Source organism: Microtus oregoni, unplaced genomic scaffold, assembly GCF_018167655.1.
Source record: "Microtus oregoni isolate MIOR12 unplaced genomic scaffold, Mior012 000011F_ref0000422, whole genome shotgun sequence".
In the NCBI taxonomy this organism is placed as follows: Eukaryota; Metazoa; Chordata; class Mammalia; order Rodentia; family Cricetidae; genus Microtus; species Microtus oregoni.
Genome location: NW_024543070.1, coordinates 45,724,051 through 45,750,410, shown reverse-complemented (window position 1 = coordinate 45,750,410; position 26,360 = coordinate 45,724,051). Strand labels below are relative to the sequence as shown.

Below are 26,360 nucleotides of genomic sequence, written 5' to 3'. Positions count from 1 at the left end.
ATTTCCCCTTAAAACCCAATCTAAGCCCACCAAGTGATCCTGTAGGCATGGATGAAGAGGACTCATGCCAGGGATGGCTGTACACTTTTGGTAGCCATTCTGAAGACTAGAGGCACTAGGGATGTGTACACACTGTGGTCGATTGGGCTCTGCCTTGGAAAGATCTGAGTACTAGAACCTGTACTGTGGTCATGAGCTCCTGTAGCAAGGAGCATTCTCACTGGGGTCCCTCTGGACAGTTTGCATGATACCAACTGGGTTGTATGTTCTTCCGTGTTTCATCTTCCACTTGTACCACTGAGCATCAAAACTGGAGTCAAATATTGGAGCAGCTAAGGCCACCACCAGGAAAAGGATCGTCAGGTAGAGAGCAGGACTCATGTCTTAAGGATCTGTAGAGGGAAGAGAAGTGAGGGCCTGATTAAGCCAATGCTTCTAGTAAACCTTTTATACCTAGCCGAGAAATCAAGGCTAGCAAGGAATAACAACGAAGACTTGCTAAAGTGGATGGGAAGGCTCATGAAGCCCCAGCCCTGCAGAAGAAATTGCAAACAACAGGGAAATGTGGAGGGAGAGAAGTCGTTGTTCTTAGGGAAGGTTATACCAATGGGATATCTAATATGCAGAAAAGAAATGTACAAGGGACATTTGCAGACTAAGCAGGGTGTATTTTGGAATATATGTATGTAACAAAAATGAAAAAAGAGACTGGATATTGATAGGGCAGTAAGGGAGGGTATATATGGGACGGTTTGGAGGGAGGAGAGAGAAAGAATGAATGGTGTAATTATATTATGATCTCAAAAAAATAAAAGAAGAAATAAAAAACCTTCAGTCTCAGAAGAAACCAACTGCAGCAGCAGCAGCAACAACAACAGTTCCACAAAAGCTAGAACTTGTCCCAGATCCCTGCCCACCCAAGCTTGTTCTCTCTGCCCCCTCTTCTTAAAAATAGAGACAAGAAACAAAACCAAAGTAAGACCCCCCTCCCCCCCCAAAAAACAGATAGGAAAAAGACCAGTAGGACAGAAAATGTCAAAGCAAACCAAAACAAAATAAAAGTTCATGAAAACAGCACTGAGTTCATTCTGTGTTGATCAAATATGCCTGGGCACAGGGTTTGCCCTGGAACATGGCGGATCTGCATAACACATGGTTGGAGAAAACCGATTTTCCCTTTGCCAGCGGGTATCAAATGCAGCTAACTTTTTGGTTAGTGTTTGGACCCCTTGTCCACTTTGCCGTCTCCATTTCTGAAAATGAGAGGACTTTGCCTGGCAGAGGCGGTACAGGAAGAGGTGAGCATCTCATCCTCCTGTGCACGAGTCCAGCTTTTCTGTCTCACGTTGCCAGACTTAGACCTTGACATAATTGCACATTCTGGGACACCCCCTCCCACCCCGTGTGATCTGGAGGTCTCGCGGGATGCCCCATTCACTCTCTGCCATTGGCTCCGCTGGAGAAGACATTCCTGTTTCTGGAGGTCCGGTTAGCCTGAGAGAGCTTGTCCCCTGGAGGATCCCCTCCTCAAATCCCTCTCCTCACCCTTCCTCACGGGGCTGGGGAAGCTTACCTGAGGTGATACAGCTACGCAGGTGCTCTCCCAGATTCAGCTCTTCAGAGATTGCAATCTTGCAATCCTGGGACTGTGCTACCTGGCCTCTGGCTTTGAAATCACAGATTTGCTGGGAGCCTAACCCTCCCATCTTTGCTGTCACAGCTGATGGGTGTGGCCTGAGACCTCTCTGCCTCTCTGGGTGTGGTTTCTTGGTCCCAGTCTGTCCCAGGTCGTGCTTTTACCTGAGGGTGGAATGCCCTAACCCTTTGACCTTTGACCTTCACCCTCTTGTTGCTCTTTTGTCAAAAAGCCCTCTGCCATGTTGAGGCCCAGCAAGAAGGCACTCGTAGATCCTGGCACCTTGATAATGAACTTCTGAGCCCCTAGAACTGAGAGACGATTAATTATGTTCATCATAAATTACCCCGCCCCCACTGCTCCAGGACAGCAGTACACAACAGACGTAGGAATCTCTAGGTGCATGGGAATGGAGCCATGCTGGACTTGCTCTTTTACGTCTGAATATTCCCTCTACACAATATAATGATGATGCTGCCCAGAGATTACGTCACAAATGCCTTTATTTTTAAGGCTGAATAACAGTGTTCCACTTTTTTGGTCTACACCACATTTTATTTATTCCTTGACGGACACTGTTTACAATGCTCCGGTCAGTGTTGACCTACAAATAACTGCTTTCACTCCTTGTACAGATTTACCCAAAAGTGAGAGTCCTGGGCAGATAATTCTATGTCTGTAATAGTGGATTCACCCTTATTGCCCGCATGCGGCACACGTCTCCAGTCACCTCAGCCACATTGTTTCCTTTTGCTCTTCTTTCATCTTATTCTGACTCTGATTTGTCCATTTCTAGTGACTAATGAGATGGAGTGTCTTCTCTGTGCTGAGTGCTCAGTGTTGACCATGAAGGACACTCTCTTTTGGGGCTCTGTGGTTTACCTGGGCTGTTTTGTTTGGTCATTTTGGAGTTGGCATTTAGGAGTTCTTCCAATCTTCTAGATGTTAGCTCCTCATTAGAGTCATGACTGGCAAATGCTTTTTCTCTGAGCATTGGTTTTTCTATTACACCGAATGAAATAAGGTCCACTTTTATGAAATTCAATTGATTTATTTAATTATTGTGTCATGTTTGAAAATCAAACTCTATGCTTCAAAACTTTTCTCTGGTTACAGTTTGCTTTAAAACAGCATGCATTTGCCGGGCGGTGGTGGCGCACGCCTTTAATCCCAGCACTCGGGAGGCAGAGGCAGGCGGATCTCTATGAGTTCGAGGCCAGCCTGGTCTACAAGAGCTAGTTCCAGGACAGGAACCAAAAGCTACGGAGAAGCCCTGTCTCGAAAAATCAAAAAAAAAAAAAGCATGCATTTATTGGCCATGTGGGCGTGTGTGTGTACGTGTATGTGTGCATGTGTGTGTGTGTGTGTGTGTGTGTGTGTGTGTGTGGCATGCACACACATATGCTACAGTGTACACCTACAGGTTGGAGGAGCTTGTGGAAGTCAGTTCTCTCCACTGTGTAGATTCTGAGAGCTGAACTCAGCCATCAGGTAGGTAGTGAGTGCTTTTATTCACCAGGCCAACTCTCCAGACCACTGCGGCTCTATGTCTTATGTGCAGGTGTCGGACCCACTGAAATAATGTCAGTATACATTATAAGCCAATGATGAGCTCCATTCATTATATGTGGAAAACTGGATTTCCTGGCACCATCGCTGGCAACTGTGTACTTTCCCCAGTAAATAACCTTGTCAGCAGCAAGTTTCAAAGTCATCCATACACACACGGCCTTAAGATGTTGAAAATAAAGAAACTATCCCATATCCAGTGCCTGGAGCTCAGGGGCTTGGAAACGCACCTGCATGTGACCGGAAGAAGATTGTCTCTGGAAGGGCAGCAGAGTTCAGTGGGATTCATCCGCCAACAGGTCTCCATCCCTAAGGCAGCAGAGTTTGGTGTGATCCCTCCATCAACAGGACAGGTCTCCATCCCTAAGACAGCAGAGCTCAGTGTGATCCTTCCATCACCAGGACAGGTCTCCATCCCTAAGACAGCAGAGCTCAGTGTGATCCTTCCATCACCAGGTCTCCATCCCTAAGGCAGCAGAGTTTGGTGTGATCCCTCCATCAACAGGTCTCCATCCCTAAGGCAGCAGAGCTCAGTGTGATCCCTCCATCAACAGGTCTCCATCCCTAAGGCAGCAGAGCTCTGTGTGATCCTTCCATCACCAGGTCTCCATCCCTAAGGCAGCAGAGTTTGGTGTGATCCCTCCATCAACAGGTCTCCATCCCTAAGGCAGCAGAGCTCAGTGTGATCCCTCCATCAACAGGTCTCCATCCCTAAGGCAGCAGAGCTCTGTGTGATCCTTCCATCACCAGGTCTCCATCCTTAAGGCAGCAGAGTTTGGTGTGATCCCTCCATCAACAGGTCTCCACCCCTAAGGCAGCAGAGCTCAGTGTGATCCTTCCATCACCAGGTCTCCATCCTTAAGGCAGCAGAGTTTGGTGTGATCCCTCCATCAACAGGTCTCCACCCCTAAGGCAGCAGAGTTTGGTGTGATCCCTCCATCAACAGGACAGGTCTCCATCCCTAAGACAGCAGTTTGGTGTGATCCCTCCATCAACAGGTCTCCACCCCTAAGGCAGCAGAGTTTGGTGTGATCCCTCCATCAACAGGTCTCCATCCCCAAGACAGCAGAGTTTGGTGTGATCCCTCCATCAACAGGTCTCCATCCCCAAGGCAGCAGAGTTTGGTGTGATCCCTCCATCAACAGGTCTCCATCCCCAAGGCAGCAGAGTTTGGTGTGATCCCTCCATCAACAGGTCTCCACCCCTAAGGCAGCAGAGCTCAGTGTGATCCCTCCATCACCAGGTCTTCACTCCTGCTCTACCTTTGCCTTGAGCTTCAGCTCCCTAAGTGGTGGAAACCCAGTCAGAGCATTAGCACTATCGCTTGAGCCAGGCAGAGGACGTGTGGAAGCTGCTGCTCTAAATAGTGTTCTCTCTGTGGGAAAGGAATGGAAATGCATCAGAGAATTCATGGACTCTTTTTTACCCAGTGAATCTTGATCAAGAGATGTCTAAATGTAGGATCAAGAGGGAGAGAACCATCTTAGCAAGAGAGCAAAAGGCACATTTGTGCCTGACTATTGAAATATCTGCAGATACAAAAGGCATTGGTGCATCCTAGAAAGGCCACGGTGCTGTGTTTGGCCTTCCCTGCTCCTCTTCCCTGCTCATGTTGTAGGAAAATGACTTTGACAACTGCTCTTAGCAGATGTATATTGGTGTAGTATCTCACTGTCCTCAGGTGGAATGGCTAGAGAGTTTCTTTGGAATCAATCTGCGCTTATCTTTCTTTGAACCTCGGTTATTTCATGTTGGGCCACTATTTCATAGCCAGGGACGTAGATAATGGCACATATGTTTAAGTCGGATTATTGCTCAGCATCCTGGTTCAGGAGATAGTAAGGAGCCAGTATGTGGGGGTTAATCCTCACCTTCGCCAGTCTCACCCCAGGTCAGTAACCCACAAACCCTCTTCCAGGTCTTTGAGTTTCTCTTTCGTAGATCTGACTTGTACTTTTTGCCACCATCTGACTTCTACAGAAGAGGACATCACACCAGTCGAGACCCCATGTGAGTGTAAAATGCACTTGGAGAAGTGGCTGTCGCCTCCTTGTCTAGGATCTGTGCAGCCCACGCTGAACTTGTAAGTGCTTTGGGCAGTTGAACACTGGGCTGGAAGGAAGACCAGCTTCTGTGTGTTTTATGGAGTAGAAACTGGTTTCTCCTTGGACCCTACAGAGTTGGGGATAAAGCTTGGGATCACTTGCATCAAGAACAGGAAGCAGCAACCTATAATTTGAGTAGTTGGGAAGAGGGGCAGAGCACACAGGAAAGAACCATCACCTCACAGGGTGGAAGCAATGATTTAGCAGATCTTCAGAGCTCCTTGGTTTTGATTTTGAGGGGATCACAAAAGACGCTGATGATTTATGCAAGCGTCCTTTACCCCCTTTTCTCCCTTTCTTTTGAGGCAGGGTCTCACCATGTCTCCAGGCTGCCCTTGTGATCTCCCTGCCAAAAGGTAGAGTTGCAAGCATCCAGCACCATACCTGGAAGCAGCGTCTTCTTTTGAAAACGTGGCTCAGGTATGCATTTAGGGTCAGTGGATAAATGAACTCCACTGTTTGAATAACTGATTTTCAGTTAGGGATCTTTATGTCTTGGCTTAAAAGTTAGGTTTTAAGAAGGGGCAGAATTTTGTTTGCTCTAAACAGTCAAGGGTGGACACTCCAGTGAGATAGAGGATAGCATGCAATTCTAGGTGCTGGAGGCTCCAGGTAGATGCGGGACCTCAACCTTGTCCAGCCAGCCTGACTTCAAAGATTCCATTTGGGCCGACTCCAGCCAGGCTCTTGAGTCTTCTACTGGTTCCATCTGTGACCGGGTTTAGCAAAGAGTCTTTTGAAGTCAGTTAAGTGAAGCCCGTATTCCGAATATCTGTTTGTGCTTCATATCTGATCAGGTTCCTGCTCTTTCCCCACCATGCCCTAGCTGACAGCTGCTCGTTCTGGGCTCTTTGCAGCAAGAATCTTGTTAGGGCTGTTTGGCCAGAGTCCTCCTTACCTCGGAGATTCCACCATGTGCTCCTGGGCCTCTCATCTATGACTGTGCTGTACTTAAACCTATCTCCTTCCTCAGCTCCAAGGCCCCATTGCAATGGTGCCTCTGCCTATTGCAATGGTCCATAATGTATTTCATTATGGTTGAAGGCCATTGGTAACTCTTTTCCTTGTCAAAGAGTTAGTCTTTTCTTCACTACTCTGTCATGACAACAGGTGAGTAGAATACAAGCAGAGATAAGAGCTCTAGGGAGTCTTGGACTTTCACCTTCTCATGATGGCTAAAGTTTGTTCCACTTCTCATAGTACTCTCAGTCTTGAGATCCCCCCCTCCTTTTTCAAAGCAAATTGATGCAGGCAGATGGGGGATTGGTATAAGGGAAGGGTGAAAGTCAAGATCCTCCCACTCAGCTAAGTTCTGCTCACTGAAAGGCTGCTCATCTTGGTTGCTTCTTCCCTTCAGAGAGCTTCTCAGTGCTACATTTGTGTGTTCCTGCACCCTCCACTGATGTGGTCATCTTACCTATACAATGGCACCAAGGAAGACAGTTGTCTCTTAGGGACTACACCTGATGAAGGGCCCCAATAAGTAGCCTCCTTGAGAACTACAAAAGCAGTCTGCAGGGAGAAGAATCAATTTTTATACAAAGGTGCAGCCGTCTGGGCAGTAACTGAGGTATTGCCTTCCTTCTTAAAATTCCCCTGTGAAACTTTTAACCTGTGGATCTTTTAAAAAAATATGTCAATAAATGAAAAAGTTTTTGTTAATTAAAGGTTGACATAAATATCAGCTCCATCGAAAACAGATGAGATGGACCCTAAGAAACTTACTGGGGAGAATATATATACTCCTCAGTGGAGATAACACATTTCGCTTAATTAAATTATAATAAATACCATGCAAACAGTTTAAGTATGTTGATTAGCTTTTTCTGTCTGTCTTTCTTTTTTTTTGTCAGTTTGACACAAGCTAGGGTCATCTGGGAAGAGAGACCTCAATTGAGAAAATACTTCCATCATAATGACCTATAGGCAAGTCTCTGATACGTTTTCTTTTTTTTTTATAATTTTTTTCTTTTTTTATAGTCAGTATTTTTATATAATAGTGTTATTTTTCTTTTCAGACAACACTTAACATTCAACCATATTCTAAGGAAATCTTACATAGAATGTTAACTATTCATAATATTTTAATGTCTGTTCATTATTCAATCAAGTACCCACTGCGTGTCCTTGTAATTGCAAATTGGGCTTAGTTTTAATTTTTGTATCTTATTAAATACCTTATAAAAGAAACGCCCCCCCAAAAAAATATTTCTTTTTTATTGGAAATAGATTCTTCTGTCATATAATACATCCCAAGCACAGTTTCCCCTCCCTCCACTCCTCTGAACTCACTCCACACCTCCCCTCTCCCCCAGATCCACACCCCTCCATTTCCAGTCTTGTCCAGCTGAGACATTTTCTTAATTAGTGATTGATGTGGTAGGATCCAGCCTACTGAAGGTGGTGTCATCCCTGAGCAGGTGGTCACAGTCGTTTATAAAAGAGGTGGAGAAAGCCCTGGGGGAAACGCCAGTAACTAGAGTGCCTCCGTGGTTTCTGCTTGGGTTCACACTTCCAGGCACCTGCCTTGAGTTCCTTCATGTTGGATTGTAAACTATAAGCTAAAACAAACCCTTTCCTTCCCAAGTTGTTTTTGGTCGGTGTTTTATCATGCCAACAGAAATTAGAAAGCACAATAGTCATTTATCAATTTAAAACAAAACAAAATTAACATTGTTTTCTCTTTTCACATGGAATTTCATTGAAAATTGTGTTGGTTCTACATACACAAGTATGGTATAAGGAACATTGACATGCTTGGTATCTACAAAGAATCTCTAAAAAACAACAGGCAATATTATCAGTAAGGATTTTTAAACTCAAGTATCACCTGTCAATTTTCTGTTTTTGATAAAATGTTCTGACAAGAGATGTTTTGAGAAATGAAGGGTTCATTCTGAATCACAGTTCCAGGGTACAGTTCACTCTGCAGAGAGTCCTAGCATCAGAAATGTGGGGAAGAAAGAAGTTGGTCACGAGGGTGGCTGCAGGCTTGTGTTCTAGATAACTCTAGATCAAATTAAAACGTTGAAACTTCACCTGACCCCAATCAGAATGGCTGAGATGAAGAGACAAATTTGTCTCTTTACCTATGCGACTTTTTGACCCACAAATTCTGCAACTCTTTAAGTATTTAGCGGTCACTCACGGTCAGGGACATTATAACAATCTCAGAAGAATTCAGCTCCATGGTCCACAAAGTCCCCTCTCAACCTCCACCCTCCTTGCAATGACTAGACATTGTACAGCTCCATGATGCGGGTCAATGACGTCATTCTGCCTGTGCACCCCAGGTAGTGGGCTTGGACCCACAGATGTGCAGTCTGCATCTGTGTACACAGACCCAGCACTTTATCAGCTGTTTTTTTTTTTTTGTCTTCCTTGTATTCTGTCAGGCACTAAACAGAGTGTCTTCCCTGTGTTAGGTGCCCTGAAGACACGAATGTGTCCTGATAAGGATAAGGAAGTTGAAAAAGGCCCCAGGGCGCAGCTAAATCTTGTGACTGACAAACCTGAAATCCAGCACTTGTGCATATCACTTCACCATGAAGATAAAGTTTCATACTCACCCAGAACAGTATTCTGCTTGTCAGTGCTCAGCCACAATCTCCAGGTCCCTGAAACCTGTGACTCTAGTCCCCCATAAGCCCATGACCTCCCTGTGACAGATAGAGCTGCTTCCTTGACTTCAGATGCCACCAGAATCTTAGCAACTGACAATCAAATAGAAAGCCAGAGGAGAAGCTGGAGCCTGAGGCTAAAAGCAAAGGAACGCACTGATTGGCTCTCAAGTCAAAGATTCTACCCACATTTGTGTCTAGAGTGGACATTCTAGGAACAGTAGTGGAATAGCCCTTTAGATGCAAGCTCTGTGTCACCTGTGTGGGACTTGACATCTGATCATTCAGGCTTTCACCATGGCCTTATAGAGAGCACTGACTCGGAAGACAGCATTCCTCCCTGATGGAATCACCATTACTCTTTCTCTTCTACTTTAGGACTCCGTGGGATGGGGGGGGGGCGGGGGCTTTAACACAGTGGTTCTCAACCTTCCCAATGCTGGGACCCTTTTAATACAGTCCCTCATGTTGTGGTGACCCCCAATCATAAAATTATTTTGTTGCTACTTCATAACTATAATTTTGCTACTGTTATGAATCATAATATAAATATCTTTTTTCTCTTTTTTTGAAGACAGGGTTTCTCTGTAGCTTTGGAGCCTATCCTGGAACTAGCTCTTGTAGACTCAACTCACAGAGATCCGCCTGCCTCTGCCTCCTGAGTGCTGGGATTAAAGGCATGTGCCACCACCACCCAGCTAATATAAATATCTTATGTGCAGGAGATCTGATGGTGGACCCAAAAGGAATTGCGACCCAAAAGTTAAGAACCCCTGCTCTGTGGACCTGCCTGCTCTTCCTGCAGGACCCTCCAAAGCATCTTGTTTTCAGCCTTCTGAGATGAATCTCTGAGGATATAGGTGTCTCATTGATCTTCCTCCATTTCTATGAGAGCCACTATTCCTTTGCAGCTGCTCCTCGAGGTCCTGCTGCCCCCCCCCCCCCCCCCACAACCACCACCTGGAGCAGCAGGGGATAAAGCCCTGGGCATGATCCTCAAACTTTCCCCTAACCATAGAGGAGAGTCAGGGAAGATTTTATCTCCAGCCACTTGCTGTGACCAAACTGTTGAGGATTGGTTTAGGGTTGGTGAGACTGTGGAGAAGGAAGGGCCTTCTGTTTGCTCCTGAGAATGGAGTGGGTTGTTTGGAGTGGATAATACCCAGGAATGGCAAATGCTTTTTGAGTAAGCATACTGTTGTGCCTGGAAACTCGCCGCCATCTTTCAGAGGTGAACACGTAAGTGTCGGTACCCTGTCTCTCACATATGTAAAGACTTATATAATTAGTATTAAGTATTTGCCAGAGATCATTAGATACGGTTCACATTTAGAGGCATGGGAGGGTTCAGCATTCACCACTGAGCACAAAAGTGAAATCTTAGAACATGCATCCCAGAATATTATCAAAGGGCAAATCGAATTTAAGGTCTCTATCTACGAAACTGGTAAATAGTTGTGTATTATTCATAAAGAAGGAAAGGAAGAATGTGTGGCAAATTGTTACCAGTGATGTTGGCAATGGGAGGAAGTGGGGTCTGGTTGGAAATGCTAGGTTTTAATATTGCATTAGTTTTTGTTACTCAGCATTATCTTACTTGAAGTGTCCCAGTGAGATATTGCTGTAGCAATAAAATTAAAGTATCTCTGCGTATGCACGTATTTGGAAAGGGATTATATGTACAGAGAGAAACCCTTGTACTTTGTAAGATAATATCACATGTTTAATGTTCTGTTTCCCCTCTGAAGTAGGAGACACATCGCCTCTCCAAAATTGTAGTGCCCTCCCCTTCAGGTCCAATATTTCTCCTGATTCAAAATTCAAAGAAATATATGTGGTAAAATTTTTCAGACCCTAAAAAGCATAGACAAAAGTCACAGAATGAACGGAAGTGATGGCTTTGTTCAGATACGCTTGAAAAGGTAAGCCAAGCTCCCATTCAGCTTACATCCAGATCCCCACACCCCCTGTCTCCCTCCCTCCCTCCCTCCTTTGAGGCATAGCGCCTCCCTGCCCAGCCTGCTAGGGTGCTGGGACCGAATCCAAACTGGGAGGACAAAGGGGTGGCCAGTAGCTCCTTTGTTCCCATAGCCTGCCCGCAGCGAGCGGGGTGGGCCCTTTGTTCGCGAGCTAACCAAGCAGCGCAGAGTTCCAATCCGGGCACCGAGTGAAACATCATTGTGGTGAGTGAGTGCTGCGGCAGCTGGGATCATACCTCAGCCCGCCCACACTTCCTGGCCATCCTACAGGGGCTATACTGCCCAAACCGCCTCTCTCTTACTATCCCATTCAGCTTACATCCAGATCCCCACACCCTCTGTCTCCCTCCCTCCTTTGGGGCATAGCGCCTCCCTGCCCAGCCTGCTAGGGCGCTGGGACCGAATCCAAACCAGGAGGACAAAGGGGTGGCCGGTAGCGAGCGGGGTGGGCCCTTTGTTCGCGAGCTAACCAAGCAGCGCAGAGTTTCGATCTGGGCTCCGAGTGAAACCTCATTGTGGAGAAACATCTCTGGGGAGTGACATCACTGGGAAGGTACATCAGTCTGCAAGAAGACCTGATCCTATAAAAGAAGATCCAAAGGGGAGTATTGGGAGGAAGAGATGGGCAGACGCCAAAGCAGGAATTCTCCCAACAATCTGAAAAACAACACGAAACCACCAGAAGCCAGTGACCCCACAACAGGAGGACATGAACACCTTAATCAAGAAGAAGTAGAAAAAACTGACTTCATGAAAGTGATTGACACCCTTAAACAGCATATAAAAAACGCCCTTATAGAAATGGATGAGAAGTATAATAGAAAGTTTGAGGAATTGAGTAAATCAGTGAATGATACCCTAGGAAACCAAGGAAAAACAATCAAGCAGATAAAGGAAACAGTTCATGACTTGAAAACTGAAATGGAGGCAAAGAAGAAAACACAAACAGAGGGCCGACTGGACATGGAAAATCTAGGTAAATGAATAGAAACTACAGAATCAAGTATAACCAGCAGAATACAAGAGATAGAAGAAAGAATCTCAGATTCTGAGGATAACATAGAGAAAATAAACACTCTGATCAAAGAAAACAGCAAGTCCAACAAACTCTCATCACAAAACATTCAGGAAATATGGGACACAATAAAAAGACCAAACCTAAGAATAATTGGAGTAGAAGAAGGAGAAGAAGTGCAGCTCAACGGTACAGAAAATATACTTAATAAAATTATAGAAGAAAACTTTCCCAACCTGAAGACAGATGTACCTATGAAGGTTCAAGAAGCATACAGAACACCAAATAGGCTGGATCAAAAGAAAACATCCCCTCGCCATATAATAATCAAAACACAAAATATACAGAATAAAGAAAGAATATTAAGAGCCGCAAAGGAAAAAGGCCAAGTTACTTATAAAGGTAAACCTATCAGACTTACACCTGACTTCTCTATGGAAACCATGAAAGCCAGAAGGTCCTGGATAGATGTTCTCCAAAAACTAAGAGACCACGGATGCAAGCCCAGACTACTATATCCAGCCAAACTTTCATTCACTATAAATGGAGAAAACAAAATTTTCCAGGATAAAAACAAATTTAAACAATACGTAGCCACAAATCCAGCCTTACAGAAAATAATAGAAGGAAAATCACTAACCAAGGAGTCCAACAATGACCACAATAACTCAGACATCTAGAGACTCTTCACCAGCACAAATCAAAGAAGGAAAACACACAAACCCTACTACTTAAAAAGTGACCGGAGTTAACAACCACTGGTCATTAATATCACTTAATATCAATGGGCTCAACTCACCTATAAAAAGGCACAGGCTAAGAGATTGGATAAGAAAACAGGATCCAACATTCTGCTGTCTACAAGAAACACACCTCAACCACAAAGACAGGCACCTACTCAGAGTAAAGGGCTGGGAAAAGGCTTATCAAGCAAATGGACCTAAGAAACAAGCAGGTGTGGCCATACTAATTTCTAACAAAGTTGACTTCAAACTTAAATCAATCAGAAGAGATGGAGAGGGACATTTTATACTCATAACAGGAACAATTCATCAGGAAGAAGTCTCAATCCTGAATATCTATGCCCCTAATATAAAAGCACCCACGTACGTAAAAGAAACATTACTAAAACTCACGGCAGCCATCAAACCGCACACACTAATAGTAGGAGACTTCAACACTCCTCTCTCACCAATGGACAGGTCAATCAGACAGAAACCTAACAGAGAAATTAGAGAATTAATGGAGGTAATGAAGCAAATGGACTTAACAGACATCTATAGATTATTCCACCCAAAGAGGAAAGAATATACCTTCTTCTCTGCAGCTCATGGAACCTTCTCGAAAATTGACCACATACTTGGTAACAAAGCGAACTTACACAGTTACAAAAAAATATTAGTAACCACCTGTGTCTTATCAGATCACCATGGATTAAAGTTAGAATTCAACAACAATGCTACCCCCAGAAAGCCTACAAACTCATGGAAACTGAACAGTCAACTACTGAACCATACCTGGATTAAGGAAGAAATAAAGAAAGAAATTAAAGTCTTCCTTGAATTCAATGAAAATAAAGAAACAACATACTCGAACTTATGGGACACTATGAAAGCAGTCCTGAGAGGAAAGTTCATAGCACTAAGTGCCCACCTAAAGAAAACAGAGAAAGCACATATTGGAGACTTAACAGCCCACTTGAAAGCTCTAGAAAAAAAAAGAAGCAGACTCACCTAGGAGGAGTAGAAGACTGGAAATAATCAAATTGAGGGCTGAAATCAACAAAATAGAAACACAGAAAACAATCCAAAGAATCAATGAAACAAAAAGCTGGTTCCTGGAGAAAATCAACAAGATTGATAAACCCCTATCCAAATTAATCAAACGAAAGAGAGAGAACACGCAAATTAATAAGATCAGAAATGAAAAGGGGGACATAACCACAGACACAGAGGAAATTCAGAGAGTCATTAGATCTTACTACAAAAGCCTGTATGCCACAAAACTGGAAAATGTAAAAGAAATGGACGCTTTTTTAGATAAATACCATTTACCAAAACTAAACCAGGACCAGGTGAACAATCTAAACAGACCTGTAAGTCGCGAAGAATTAGAAGCTGTTATCAAAAACCTCCCTACCAAAAAAAGCCCAGGACCAGATGGTTTCAATGCAGAATTCTACCAGAACTTCCAAGAAGACCTAATACCTATACTCCTTAATGTATTTCACAATATAGAAACAGAAGGGTCATTACCAAATTCCTTTTATGAAGCCACAATTACTCTGATACCAAAACCACTCAAAGACTCAACCAGGAAAGAGAACTACAGGCCAATCTCACTCATGAATATCGACGCAAAAATCCTCAACAAAATACTGGCAAATCGAATCCAAGAACACATCCGAAAAATTATCCATTATGATCAAGTAGGTTTCATTCCTCAGATGCAGGGCTGGTTCAACATACGAAAATCTATCAATGTAATCCAGCATATAAATAAACTGAAAGAAAAAAACCATATGATCATCTCATTAGATGCTGAAAAAGCATTTGACAAAATTCAACATCCATTTATGTTAAAAGTCTTGGAGAGATTAGGGATACAAGGGTCATACCTAAATATAATAAAAGCTATATACAGCAAGCCGACAGCTAACATCAAATTAAACGGAGAGAAACTCAAAGCCATCCCACTTAACTCAGGAACACGGCAAGGCTGTCCACTCTCGCCATACCTCTTCAATATAGTGCTTGAAGTTCTAGCAATAGCAATAAGACAACATAATGGGATCAAGGGGATTCGAATTGGAAAGGAAGAAGTTAAACTTTCGTTATTTGCAGATGATATGATAGTGTACATAAGCGACCCCCAAAACTCCACCAAAGAACTTATACAGCTGATAAACAGCTTTAGTAATGTGGCAGGATACAAGATCAACTCCAAAAAATCAGTCGCCCTCTTATACACAAAGGATATGGAAGCAGAGAGGGAAATCAGAGAAGCTTCACCATTCACGATAGCCACAAACAGCATAAAATATCTTGGGGTAAATCTAACCAAGGAAGTGAAAGATCTATTTGACAAGAACTTTAAGGCATTGAAGAAAGAAATTGAAGAGGATACCAAAAAATGGATGGACCTCCCTTGCTCTTGGATTGGGAGGATCAACATAGTAAAAATGGCAATTCTACCAAAGGCAATTTATAGATTCAATGCAATCCCCATCAAGATCCCATCAAAATTCTTCACAGATCTGGAGAAGACAATAATCAACTTTATATGGAAAAACAAAAAACCCAGGATAGCCAAAACAATCCTATACAATAAAGGATCTTCTGGAGGCATTACCATCCCTGACTTCAAACTCTATTACAGAGCTACAGTAATGAAAACAGTGTGGTACTGGCATAAAAACAGAGAAGTCGACCAATGGAATCGTATAGAAGACCCGGATTTTATCCCACAAACCTATGAACACCTCATTTTCGATAAAGGAGCTAAAAGTATACAATGGAAGAAAGAAAGCATCTTCAACAAATGGTGCTGGCACAACTGGATGTCAACCTGTAGAAGAATGAAAATAGACCCATATCTCTCACCGTGCACAAAACTCAAGTCCAAATGGATTAAAGACCTCAATATCAGTCCGAACACACTGAACCTGATAGAAGAGAAAGTGGGAAATACCCTACAACAGATGGGCACAGGAGATCGCTTCCTATGTATAACCCCAGAAGCACAGACATTAAGGGCAACATTGAATAAATGGGACCTTCTTAAACTGAGAAGCTTCTGTAAAGCAAAGGACATGGTCACTAAGACACAAAGGCAACCTACTGACTGGGAGAAGATCTTCACCAACCCCGCAACAGACAAAGGTCTGATCTCCAAAATATACAGAGAACTCAGAAACTAGACTTTAAAATGCTAATTAACCCAATTAAAAAATGGGGCACTGAACTGAACAGAGAATTCTCAACAGAAGAAGTTCAAATGGCCAAAAGACACTTAAGGTCGTGCTCAACTTCCTTAGCAATCAGGGAAATGCAAATCAAAACAACTTTGAGATATCATCTTATACCTGTCAGAATGGCTAAAGTCAAAAACACCAAGGATAACCTTTGCTGGAGAGGCTGTGGAAGAACGGGTACCCTCATCCATTGCTGGTGGGAATGCAATCTTGTGCAACCATTGTGGAAGTCAGTGTTTCGGTTTCTCAGGAAATTCGGGATCAACTTACCCCTGGACCCAGCAATACCACTCTTGGGAATATACCCAAGAGATGCTCTATCAAATGACAAAAGCATTTGTTCAACTATGTTCATAGCAGTATTATTTGTAATTGCCAGAACCTGGAAACAACCTAGATGCCCTTCAATGGAAGAATGGATGAAGAAAGTATGGAATATATACACTCTAGAGTACTACGCTGTGGTAAAAAACAATGACTTCTCGAATTTTGCATGCAAATGGATGGAAATAGAAAACACTATCCTGAGTGAGGTGTCCCAGACCCAAAAAGATGAATATGGCATGTACTCACTCATAATTGGTTTCTAGCCATAAATAAGGACCACGGAGTCTACAATAGGTGAACCTAAAGAAGCTAAGGAAGAAGGTGAACCGAAGGAAAAACATATAGTTGTCCTCTTGGCTAAGGGAAGTAGACCAAATTTCTGGGGAGAAAATGGGATCTTGGGGGGGGTGGGATGGGGGTAAGGGGAGATGGGGAGAGAAAAGGTAGAAGGGAAGGAGGGGGGACCTGGGAAACATGAGAATTGGGATAAAGGAAAGGTGGATAGGGGAGCACGGAACCACAATTCTTAGTTAAGGGAGCCACTTTAGGGTGGGCAAGAGACTTGACCCTAGAGGGGCTCCCTAGTGCCCAAGATGAGGTTCCCAGTTAGTTCCTTGGGCAGCTGAGGATTGGGAACCTGAAATGACCCTATCCTAGAGCAATACTGACGAATATCTTGCATATCATCATAGAATCTTCATCTGGTGATGGATAGAGATAGAGACAGAGACCCACACAGGAGCACTGGACTGAGCTCCCAAGGTCCCAAGGAGGAGCAGAAGGAGGGAGAACATGAGCAAAGAATTCGGGACCACGAGGCGTGCATCCACCCACTGAGACAGTGGAGCTGATCTACGGGGAGCTCACCAAGGCCAGCTGGACTGTGACCGAAAAAGCATGGGATAAAACCGGACTCTCTGAACATGGCGAACAATGAGGGCTGATGAGACACCAAGGACAATGGCAGGGGGTTTTGATCCTACTTAATGTGCTGGCTTTGTGGGAGCCTAGCCAGTTTGGATGTTCACCTTCCTAGATATGGACGGAGGGGGGAGGACCTAGGACTTAACACAGGGCAGGGAACCAGGACTGCTCTGTGGACTGGAGAGGGAGAGGGAGAGGAGTGGAGGGAGGGGGAGAAGGGTGGGAGGAGGGGGAGAATTGTGGGAGGAGGGGAAGGGAAATGGGAGGCTGGGAGGAGGTGGAAACTTGTTTTTTGTTTATGTTTTTTTTTCTTCTTTTCGCAATAAAAAAAAAAAAAAAGAAAAGGTAAGCCAAGGCCCATGTCATTGGGACAGCCCACGGTGCCATACCCAGGCCCACATACATCTATGGGATAGTCCACAGTCCCCTACCCAGGCCCACATCAGTGAGACAGCCCACGGGGCCACACCCAGGCCCACATACATCTGTGGGATAGCCCACAGTCCCCTACCCAGGCCCATGCCAGCAGGACAGTCCACAGTGCCTCACCCAGGCCCACATCAGCGGGACAGCCCACAGTGCCATACCCAGAACCACTTCAGTGCGACAGCCCACGGTGCCATACCCAGCCCACGTCAGCAGGACAGCCCACAGTGCCATCCCCAGCCCACGTGAGCGGGACAGCCCACAGTGCCATATGGCAAACAATTTAAACCTAAAAATTTGTGTGGATTAAAATAAATTCAAATTTCAAGAATTTTCAATTAGATTTTTTTTATTACTTGTTGCACCATGGTTGACGGTGACTACATAAAAGTCTGGAATGAACTCTGATCATGGCTGAAATATTGACCTGACGACAATATTGATCCTTTGCCTTAAACCACCGCCACCTCCTCTGTGTCCTCACACTAAATCACACGTGTGACTAAGAGAAGCCATGGCAACAAAGACAGAAGGAAACCCGCCCATCTTCTAAACGTAGGCTTTATAAGAACTGTGTCCATCTTGTAAAAAAACGAAATTTCATAACTCATTAATGCAAATCTGCTCACAGTAGCAGAGCGGCAGTCACATTTGACTGGAGGAAAATGTCCCAGAAGTCACATCGAGTGTGGATCTGCAGTGACTCAGGTGTCACTCCCCCACAGCAGAGGCTGGTCCAGGAAGGGGGAGCCCCCCTCCTCCGTGCCATTCCCACTTCTTCCTTGTTGCTGCCCAGCAGCTCACACAGTGGGGTACACGGCATATGTCGCAATTCCACAGTTGTTGTTGCGATCTCGGGCCATCTTTATGTAGCCGTTCATGCCCCAACCTGTGCCCCAGCTGGAAGAAGAGCATATTCGCCATTAGGAGGAAAGAACACAGCACAGAGGCTTCATGACATTAACTCCCACGCAACAGAGACAGACAGGATGGGAGAAGGCAGAGGGTCACACCTGGTTACATGCGACTGTGAACCACAGCAGCGATAGGACAGGGCATCTTCCCACCCCCATTTAGCTCAGAACTAGAAATGCATGGGTTCAAATTCCATCTTAACACTCTCCAAACCATGAGAGTCTTATCATTATAACCACAACCTGAAACGTCTGTATTTAAAATATGTGGGGTAAATTGCTAACACCTGCACCCAAATACTGCCTGCCAACAGTTCTTTCCTTTAGTGTCTCCGACATAAACGCTTTTTGGTTATTTATACCTGTTCTTGACCAGCCAGTATTTCTTGCCATCTGATTCTTCACCATAGCCAACCACCAGGACGGCGTGATCCAGATCAATGCTGCTACAGTTTGGCTCATAGTACATGCCTGAGAGACAAAATCAAGGCCAAATGAGAGGCTCCAGTAACCCCACTGTGACTGCTGTCACCCACACTAATGGAAGAATTTCTAATTTTGGTTCAATGTCATACACATGGGAGTGATCCTGTGTTAGCATGGCTTGGGGCACAGACTCTTTTAGGTAACATAACAGAAAAGGGTTCACATAAGTCCTTAGGGAAAATACTTGCTTGAATGGTTGTAAGTGTGTCAGTCCATAGAAAGTACATGAAAATACAAAATACAGGAATCAAGAAGGACCTCTGAGACTGAACGACAGGAATGGACTAGCTATTTAAAATCTTAAAGATTCAGTAACTGCAGAAAATTCAATAAAATTAAGACCTGCTGGGTGGTGGTGGCGCGTGCCAGTACTCGGGAGGCAGAGGCAGGCAGATCTCTGAGTTCAAGGCCAGCCTGGTCTACAGAGTGAGTTCCAGGACAGTCTCCAAAGCTACAAAGAAACCCTGTCTTGAAAAACCAAAAACAAAACAAAACAAACAAACAAACAAAAAAACAAGCCACAAATAAATAAATAAAATTAACACACATAAACCCTATTTGCTAATTAAGAAAATGGATATCTATATGTTTGTACGTTCATGGAATTGTGTTTAAATAATGTTCTGTAGAAACAGCATAAATATTTCTCCAGTTCAAAATATTTACATCAGATTTTATATAACAAGTCAAACTCATGGACGGTGTTGGAGGCACGTTCCCCTGATTACTGGAAGGAAGAACACTTACCTCCACTATAGAACCTGAAGGAATAGTGATGAGAATCAATTCCCACAGAGACGGGCCCCACAGTGGCCACGGCATTCATTAGGGCTGCCTCACTAACTGGGATTTTCACATAGCCTGTGACGTTGGCTGCAGAAGACTTAGGATCATATCTGCAGGGTCCATTCTTTGAAAGACAAAGGTTAAAAAAAGAAAAAGTCATGGTTATTGCTGTACACCTCCTGGAGACCCTGAGTCAGAACTCTGCTCAGCTCAGCTGCCATCCACAAAGGTGAACTCCATGTCTATACTCTCATAAAACGTCTCAGAACCTGAGAAGCTGGTAGATTTTGGTGGCTGGATGAACAGCCTTCAATGACACCCCACATCTTCAATGATATGCCATGTATGTTCCTATAGATACTAGCTATCCAGGGCGGAGCAATATGAACTATGTGTGGAAGGTTTGCATGCACTCTGTGGGAACAGAAGCAGAGACAGCTACATGGAAGTCATGGGATCAGACCAGCATGCACAAGCTGACACTTTAATCGCTGCACTCGGGGTTTAATAGGATGGATTCTACCATGGAAACAAGTTCTGAGGACAGTAGATTAACTCTGCAATTTTTCTGCTTTGTAAACTTGATCAGGAAAGACAGCATCTTAGGATTTGTACTTACCCGTGCTTCATACGCGTAAGATGCCCTTGCGTCCAGCCCTCTGTTGTCCTTCACATACTGGAAGGCATACTCCATCAAGCCACCATCACAGCCGCTGTTCCCGTATGACCAGGAGCAGTCCACTAGGTTCTGTTCACTCAGAGGAACCAGTCTGCCTGTTTTCCGGAACATCTGTCCTTCTAGGGAACCAACAGCACTAAATGCCCAACAAGCACCACATTGACCCTAGAAAAGAAAGAAAAAGCTCTCACCTAGAAAACTAAGACAGATGTTTGACAGCAATTCACATGAAGAAATAATTTCACTATCAGTGAACTGCCTGCTGCCCCAATAGTCAGCAAGACAAGGATGGCATTTCTTTCTTGACTTGGTGGTGGACGGTGATACCGAGAATACAACATGTCCTACCTGGTTTTTCACAGGAGTCACATAGCCATGATCTCTCCAGTCCACAAACGTGGGGACATCACCCAGCAGAGGCTCCTGGAACACATCCATCTCCTTGGGTTCCACGCTTTGAAAGCCAGTCATCAATTCCCTGAATTCTGTATTGGTCTTCAAGAAAGAGTAAAGACATCATTGCAAAGGAGAGATGGCTGACGAAGAGCTGAAGAGAGGAGATCCCGTTCTGTCGTCCGTGTGCACTCACCAAGTCTCCGAAGGCGTTCATCTCCATGCTGAAGTCATGCACTCCCTTGGCATAGTCCTCGTTGTGCAGCTCAATCACCTTCCTGTTGTCCTCCCACACCGCTCTCTTCTGTCCTTCTTCATGCTGGAATCAATACAGTGTGTGGTCATTTTACTGTAAGACCAATCCTCGGTCCCTTGGTGGACCTGCTGCTACAGATGGTGGGAACCCAGGGAGACTGTACACCCCTGGAAGCCACAATCCAGTCCCCAGTCAACAGTGTGGTTTGCTCTCATAGCTCCTAAACTGTGGTCATGCCCTGAAGAAACTGGCTTTCACTATGTAAACCCTCTTTACACTTGACACAGCCAAGACCATTCTCTCTGCGTTGCCCCTGGTAGTTTTTATGGTACCAACCATGTTGTATGTTTTCCCATGTCTTGTCTTCCATTCGTGCCATTCAGCATCCAAACTAGGATCATGCATTGGAATCGCTGAGACCACCCCCAAGCAAAGAGTGGCCAGGAAGAAAAGAGGACTCATGCTTCCAGAACCTAGAGATGGAGAAGAAACGAGACTATGAGCTCAGAAATTCTTCAGTCAACTCTTATTTCTACAGAAGATGTTAAGGCCACTAGGGCAGAATAAAATTATTTTAACCATCTTAATGACTGTTGACATAGCTTAGAATGAGTCTGGCTTAAAACACAGATGAGCAAAAACATTCCCTGATTCTAACAACATGCAGAGCAGCTGCCCAGAGCGCCAGGGTTTGGACTCTCTCTCTCTCTCTCTCTCTCTCTCTCTCTCTCTCTCTCTCTCTCTCTGTGTGTGTGTGTGTGTGTGTGTGTGTGTGTGTGTGTGTGTACTGTGCATTTAGATCACCACAGGGTCTGGATGCTCCTGAGATTCAGAAGGTTAAAGCAACAACTGACTTCTTAAGACATAGTTGGCCCAGGTTTTGTTACCTGGACATTAAGGTATCCTACGCTAAGCACAACTTAAGCACAATGTGACCCCATTACATACAAAGAGATCTGCAAGACTTGGGTAGGATCACCAGGCATCTTTTCTTGGCCGATATACACCTGGAGTCAACTAAGCCTTGCCCACTCTCCCTTCTGAAATCTTTCTGAAAGGTCTTCTCTAGAGAGTCTCAGAAGGACGACAGGTAGGAATCTGTCTGCCCCACAACTGGGAAGAGCCTTCAGAATTCTCCCTCGCTGTCTCAATGAAGAGGGTCCCACGGTTGAGTACAGGTTGCTGTAGTCACCTACTCAGTGGGGACGCAAGGATAGACTAATGCCAGGTTTAGGCTTTATGAGGGACTCTTCAGAAAGGGCCATGCCAGCAGACTCATGCCACATGCTACTCCTCGGGCACATGCCTGATGAGCCCAGAGGATCGTCCTTTTTGCATTTACATGAGAATGGTGATCTCTTTTGGCACAAGAGGTGATAGCCCTGGCAGCTTAAATAGAGGACACTTGGTACTTCCTGTACCCATGTAACCAGTGGCAGTCCACTAGGCTCTGCTCACTCAGAGGGAAAAGTTTGCCTGATTGACGTTAGGGAGACTTGGCACACACCTGAACTCCTGAAGATCTGGGGACACCCCGGGTTCCCCATCCACCCCACACTGCATTCCCACACCAAGGCTGCTAAGGTTAAGCTGACATTCCCATTCCTGAGGCAGCTGTCTGGTGCAGCAAGGAGTCTCTCTAGGGTGCTCTTCCAGTGTCCGTTCCCAGTCGGCCTTGGGAGAGTTATGGGGCTCACCTGGGACGTCCACCACTGGGCAGGTGTTCTTCACAGTCTCAGGTCTTCCGAGGTTGCTGAGATCCCAGGCTCTGTCCCAACTGCGCGTGGATCCAGGCTTTAAATCCCAAATCTGTGGCTCCAGGACAGTGTCCCTGCCCAGTTACCCCTCCCTGGAATTGACTGGGTGGGCAATTGGGCTGGACCTCCAGGCTCTGGGACCTCAGGCTCATTCTGACACTGACATTGATTTCCATCTTGTCCTGAGGCACTGGGTATGGTCTGTGGGGAAGGAGCAGTGGGTCCCTGCTCCGGGAAAGCAGAATGTGTGAGTCCAGTGACAGCAGAGAAAGTACTCACTTGGCTCAGGACAGAAGGGCCTAGCTAGCTCTGGGTGGATTTCCATCATAATCCTACTTTTTCTTTAGAAGGAGAAATTTTGGTTAAATTTATTGTCAATGCTGCCCCATGAGCAATTATATTCTAGCCGAGAGTCTCCCCTGGATTCCACAGCTAAGCTGGGTCTCCTGGTGGTTGCAGACTCTGGCCTTATTCTCCCCAGGGTCAGGGAGGCTGGCAGCTGGGTTTCTAAGAATCTTTAGGGGAAGTCAATCCCCAAACAGGGAGGAGATGGTCAAAGCAAACCTAGGAATGGACTGGCATGAAGTGTGTTCTGAGACTTGGGGCTCTTGTACCTCATTCCATCCTGTCTGCTCTTTCTGGGGTCTTTCTTGTCTCACATCTTTAGCTACAGCAAAAGATGTCAGGTCTTAAACTGGGCGGTGGTAACATATGCCTTTAATTCTGTCACTTGCCAGGCTAAAGCAAGAGGATCTCTGAGTTCAAGGCCAGCCTGGCCTACAAGAGCTAGTTCTAGGACAGGCTCCAAAGCTACAGAGAAAGCCATCTCAAAAAAAACAAAAACAAAAACAAAAAAAACCTAAAACAAAATAAAAAGTTGTGAGGTCTCTGCACACACCCAGGTGAAGAACAGGGAAGTCATCAAAATTTGGTGTCTGCTTGATGGGCAGATCTGAGCCTACGTTGTGGTCCCTCAGTCTCTGCCTTGGGGTTTACTTTGTACATCTTGTGAGTGAGGAAACACTGTAAATCTACAATGTGCAGACAGAAGCTCTTGTCGTTGACCCATTAAGGAAAATAAACCCCAACTCTTCTCCCTCATCCCTCACCTGAAGTACATTGTTGAAAATAAGTTTTAGTGAGACGTCGCTGTGATCTTTCTCAAAAAACCTTTGCTAAGTCTGTTCTGAGTTTTTTGACTAAAACATAGAGTCATGTGACATTCTTTTTATAAGCTTATTCCTACTTAGGACTCTTTATAATTCATTTCAAAACAAACTCAGACCTATAACTTTCTCATTGTTACAGAAGAGGAACAGGAAGTGTGACCCCTTCATCAGCCCATCCCTGGAATTAGGAACTGACACACGGTCTTGCCACGGTCCTCACCGTAGAGCTGCAGAGTTTATTATTCTGTATTCCTAAACTGACAATCTGTTCTCTGTAAGTGTCTCTTCCCTCCCAAGTCCTGTGTCCACCCCTCAGTTTTCTGTGTGAGTTTGAGGAGTGCTGCGGGGCGAAGCTGGTATCCCCCTCGATACTGAAGCCATGTTGGAAGTAAACCACTATTCCAACTGTTTGAAGAGCTGTGACCATTCCAACATGGGCAGTCTTCACACATACGTCAGTCTCATGGCTCTGAAGTTGAGTTACTGCTCCATATGGAGATATCCCATTTTATTTATCTTCTCAGCCCTTGATGGGAGAATAAACAACCCCACTTGGTCTTCAGAACCATGGTCCATTTCCTACAAAGCAGTGCATCCAGGAAGGTTCTGCTACCTTCCCACCCAGAGTTTCTTCCCTGAGCTGCTTCCACAGGGCTCACCTGAGCTAGGCTGTCAGGAAGCAGGCTGGCTGACCTTCACCAGGAGGGTTTGCCCACGCCTGGGAAGAAGGAATGCTATTCCCGGAGCTCCGGAGGTCTGGACTGACACACCTTGCTGCTCTTCCAGTTAGGATGAGAAGCTTCAGGGAGGTCACGTTCCAGCACAGCCCTGGATTCCTCACCACAGCTTTGTTCACACCCAGTGTTCACCGGGCATTTGCGCCTTGGTGTCTGAAGTTCCATCTAGCATTTAAATTTGCCTACACAAGCAGTTGTCTGTGCCTTTTACATATTAGTCTTTCTTTCTACTTTTCCTTTTGAGATTGTAATTTAATTACCATCCCCTCCACTTCCATTCTTCCCAGAACCTTGCACATACCCTTCCCTGTTCCTCAACTTCATGGATGCTTTTTTTTTTTTATCATAAATTGTTTTATATGCATATATGTATTGGCATATACATTCATATTCCAGAAAACCACAACCAACCAAAAGGAGAAGTTGTGGAGTCCAGTCCCAGTGGTTACATCTACAAAACTCTCCCACAGCTAAAGCTCAGGGAACATTTGGGAAAGGGGGGTGTAAAGACGGGAAGAGCCATAGGGCTGGGGTCTTTGCTGTGAGGTTGTTTCTCCTCATAACACCAGAAGCTATACCCGTAAAACAAAAAAAAAAAAATCTTACTAAAATAACTGAATAACCCTGAGTCAACATCAGCCATATCAGGGGAGAAAGCTATGGCACCTGTGCCTAACTTGCTCACAGTGACCTGAAGTTAAAATTATACCAGGAAACTAAGTTTTGGAGAAGTGGGGAAGGACATTGAAGCAGGGGAGCTGAAGGTATGAATATCCATGTCAATCATGGAAAACACCGGTTCCTACAAAGTCTGCAAAATGATGCAGGGGCCCGAATCACATCAGACTCCAGTCTCAAGCTGTCCCACTGTGCACTTCCTTGTCATATCCAGTTAAGCTCAAGAGCAGGATGCAGCAAGAGCGCCCTCCTTCCCAGTCCTCTCCAATCAGGGCCCTCTCGCTCCTCCTGATCAGCATGTGCTCCCGCTGGCTGTGCTCCCGCTGGCTGTGCTCCCGCTGCCTGGTCTGTGCTCCCGCTGGCTGGCTGTGCTCCCGCTGCCTGGTCTGTGCTCCCGCTGGCTGGCTGTGCTCCCGCTGGCTGTGCTCCCGCTGGCTGTGCTCCCGCTGGCTGTGCTCCCGCTGGCTGGCTGTGCTCCCGCTGGCTGTGCTCCCGCTGGCTGGCTGTGCTCCTGCTGGCTGGCTGTGCTCCCGCTGGCTGGCTGTACTCCCGCTGGCTGGCTGTGCTCCCGCTGGCTGGCTGTGCTCCCGCTGCCTGGTCTGTGCTCCCGCTGGCTGGTCTGTGCTCCCGCTGGCTGGCTGTGCTCCCGCTGGCTGGCTGTGCTCCCGCTGCCTGGTCTGTGCTCCCGCTGGCTGGCTGTGCTCCCGCTGGCTGGCTGTGCTCCGCTGCCTGGTCTGTGCTCCCGCTGGCTGGCTGTGCTCCCGCTGGCTGGCTGTGCTCCCGCTGCCTGGTCTGTGCTCCCGCTGGCTGGCTGTGCTCCCGCTGGCTGGCTGTGCTCCGCTGCCTGGTCTATGCTCCCGCTGGCTGGCTGTGCTCCCGCTGCCTGGTCTGTGCTCCCGCTGCCTGGTCTGTGCTCCCGCTGGCTGGCTGT

At 45.6% G+C, this 26,360-nt stretch overlaps 1 protein-coding gene across 1 annotated transcript; it reads right to left on the bottom strand.

The window, feature by feature from the left end:
• Positions 1–18,374: 18,374 nt before the first annotated feature.
• LOC121453607 (procathepsin L-like) lies at positions 18,375–21,550 on the bottom strand. The gene is made up of 7 exons (XM_041660488.1): positions 21,425–21,550; positions 21,029–21,151; positions 20,788–20,934; positions 20,380–20,604; positions 19,722–19,884; positions 18,851–18,959; positions 18,375–18,474 (listed from the first exon to the last, which is right to left on the bottom strand). Exons 1-7 carry the CDS (start codon positions 21,548–21,550, stop codon positions 18,375–18,377), a joined length of 993 nt encoding a protein of 330 aa, XP_041516422.1.
• Between the last annotated feature and the right edge of the window lie 4,810 nt (positions 21,551–26,360).

Coding starts and splice junctions, on each gene's coding strand:
- LOC121453607 (XM_041660488.1), bottom strand. CDS start 21,550: ATGAGTCCTCTTTTCTTCCTGGCCACTCTTTGCTTGGGGGTGGTCTCA. Junction 21,152..21,424: donor ATGGGAAAACATACAACATG/GTTGGTACCATA, acceptor TATTGATTCCAG/CATGAAGAAGGACAGAAGAG. Junction 20,605..20,787: donor TGACTCCTGTGAAAAACCAG/GTAGGACATGTT, acceptor TTTCTTTTCTAG/GGTCAATGTGGTGCTTGTTG.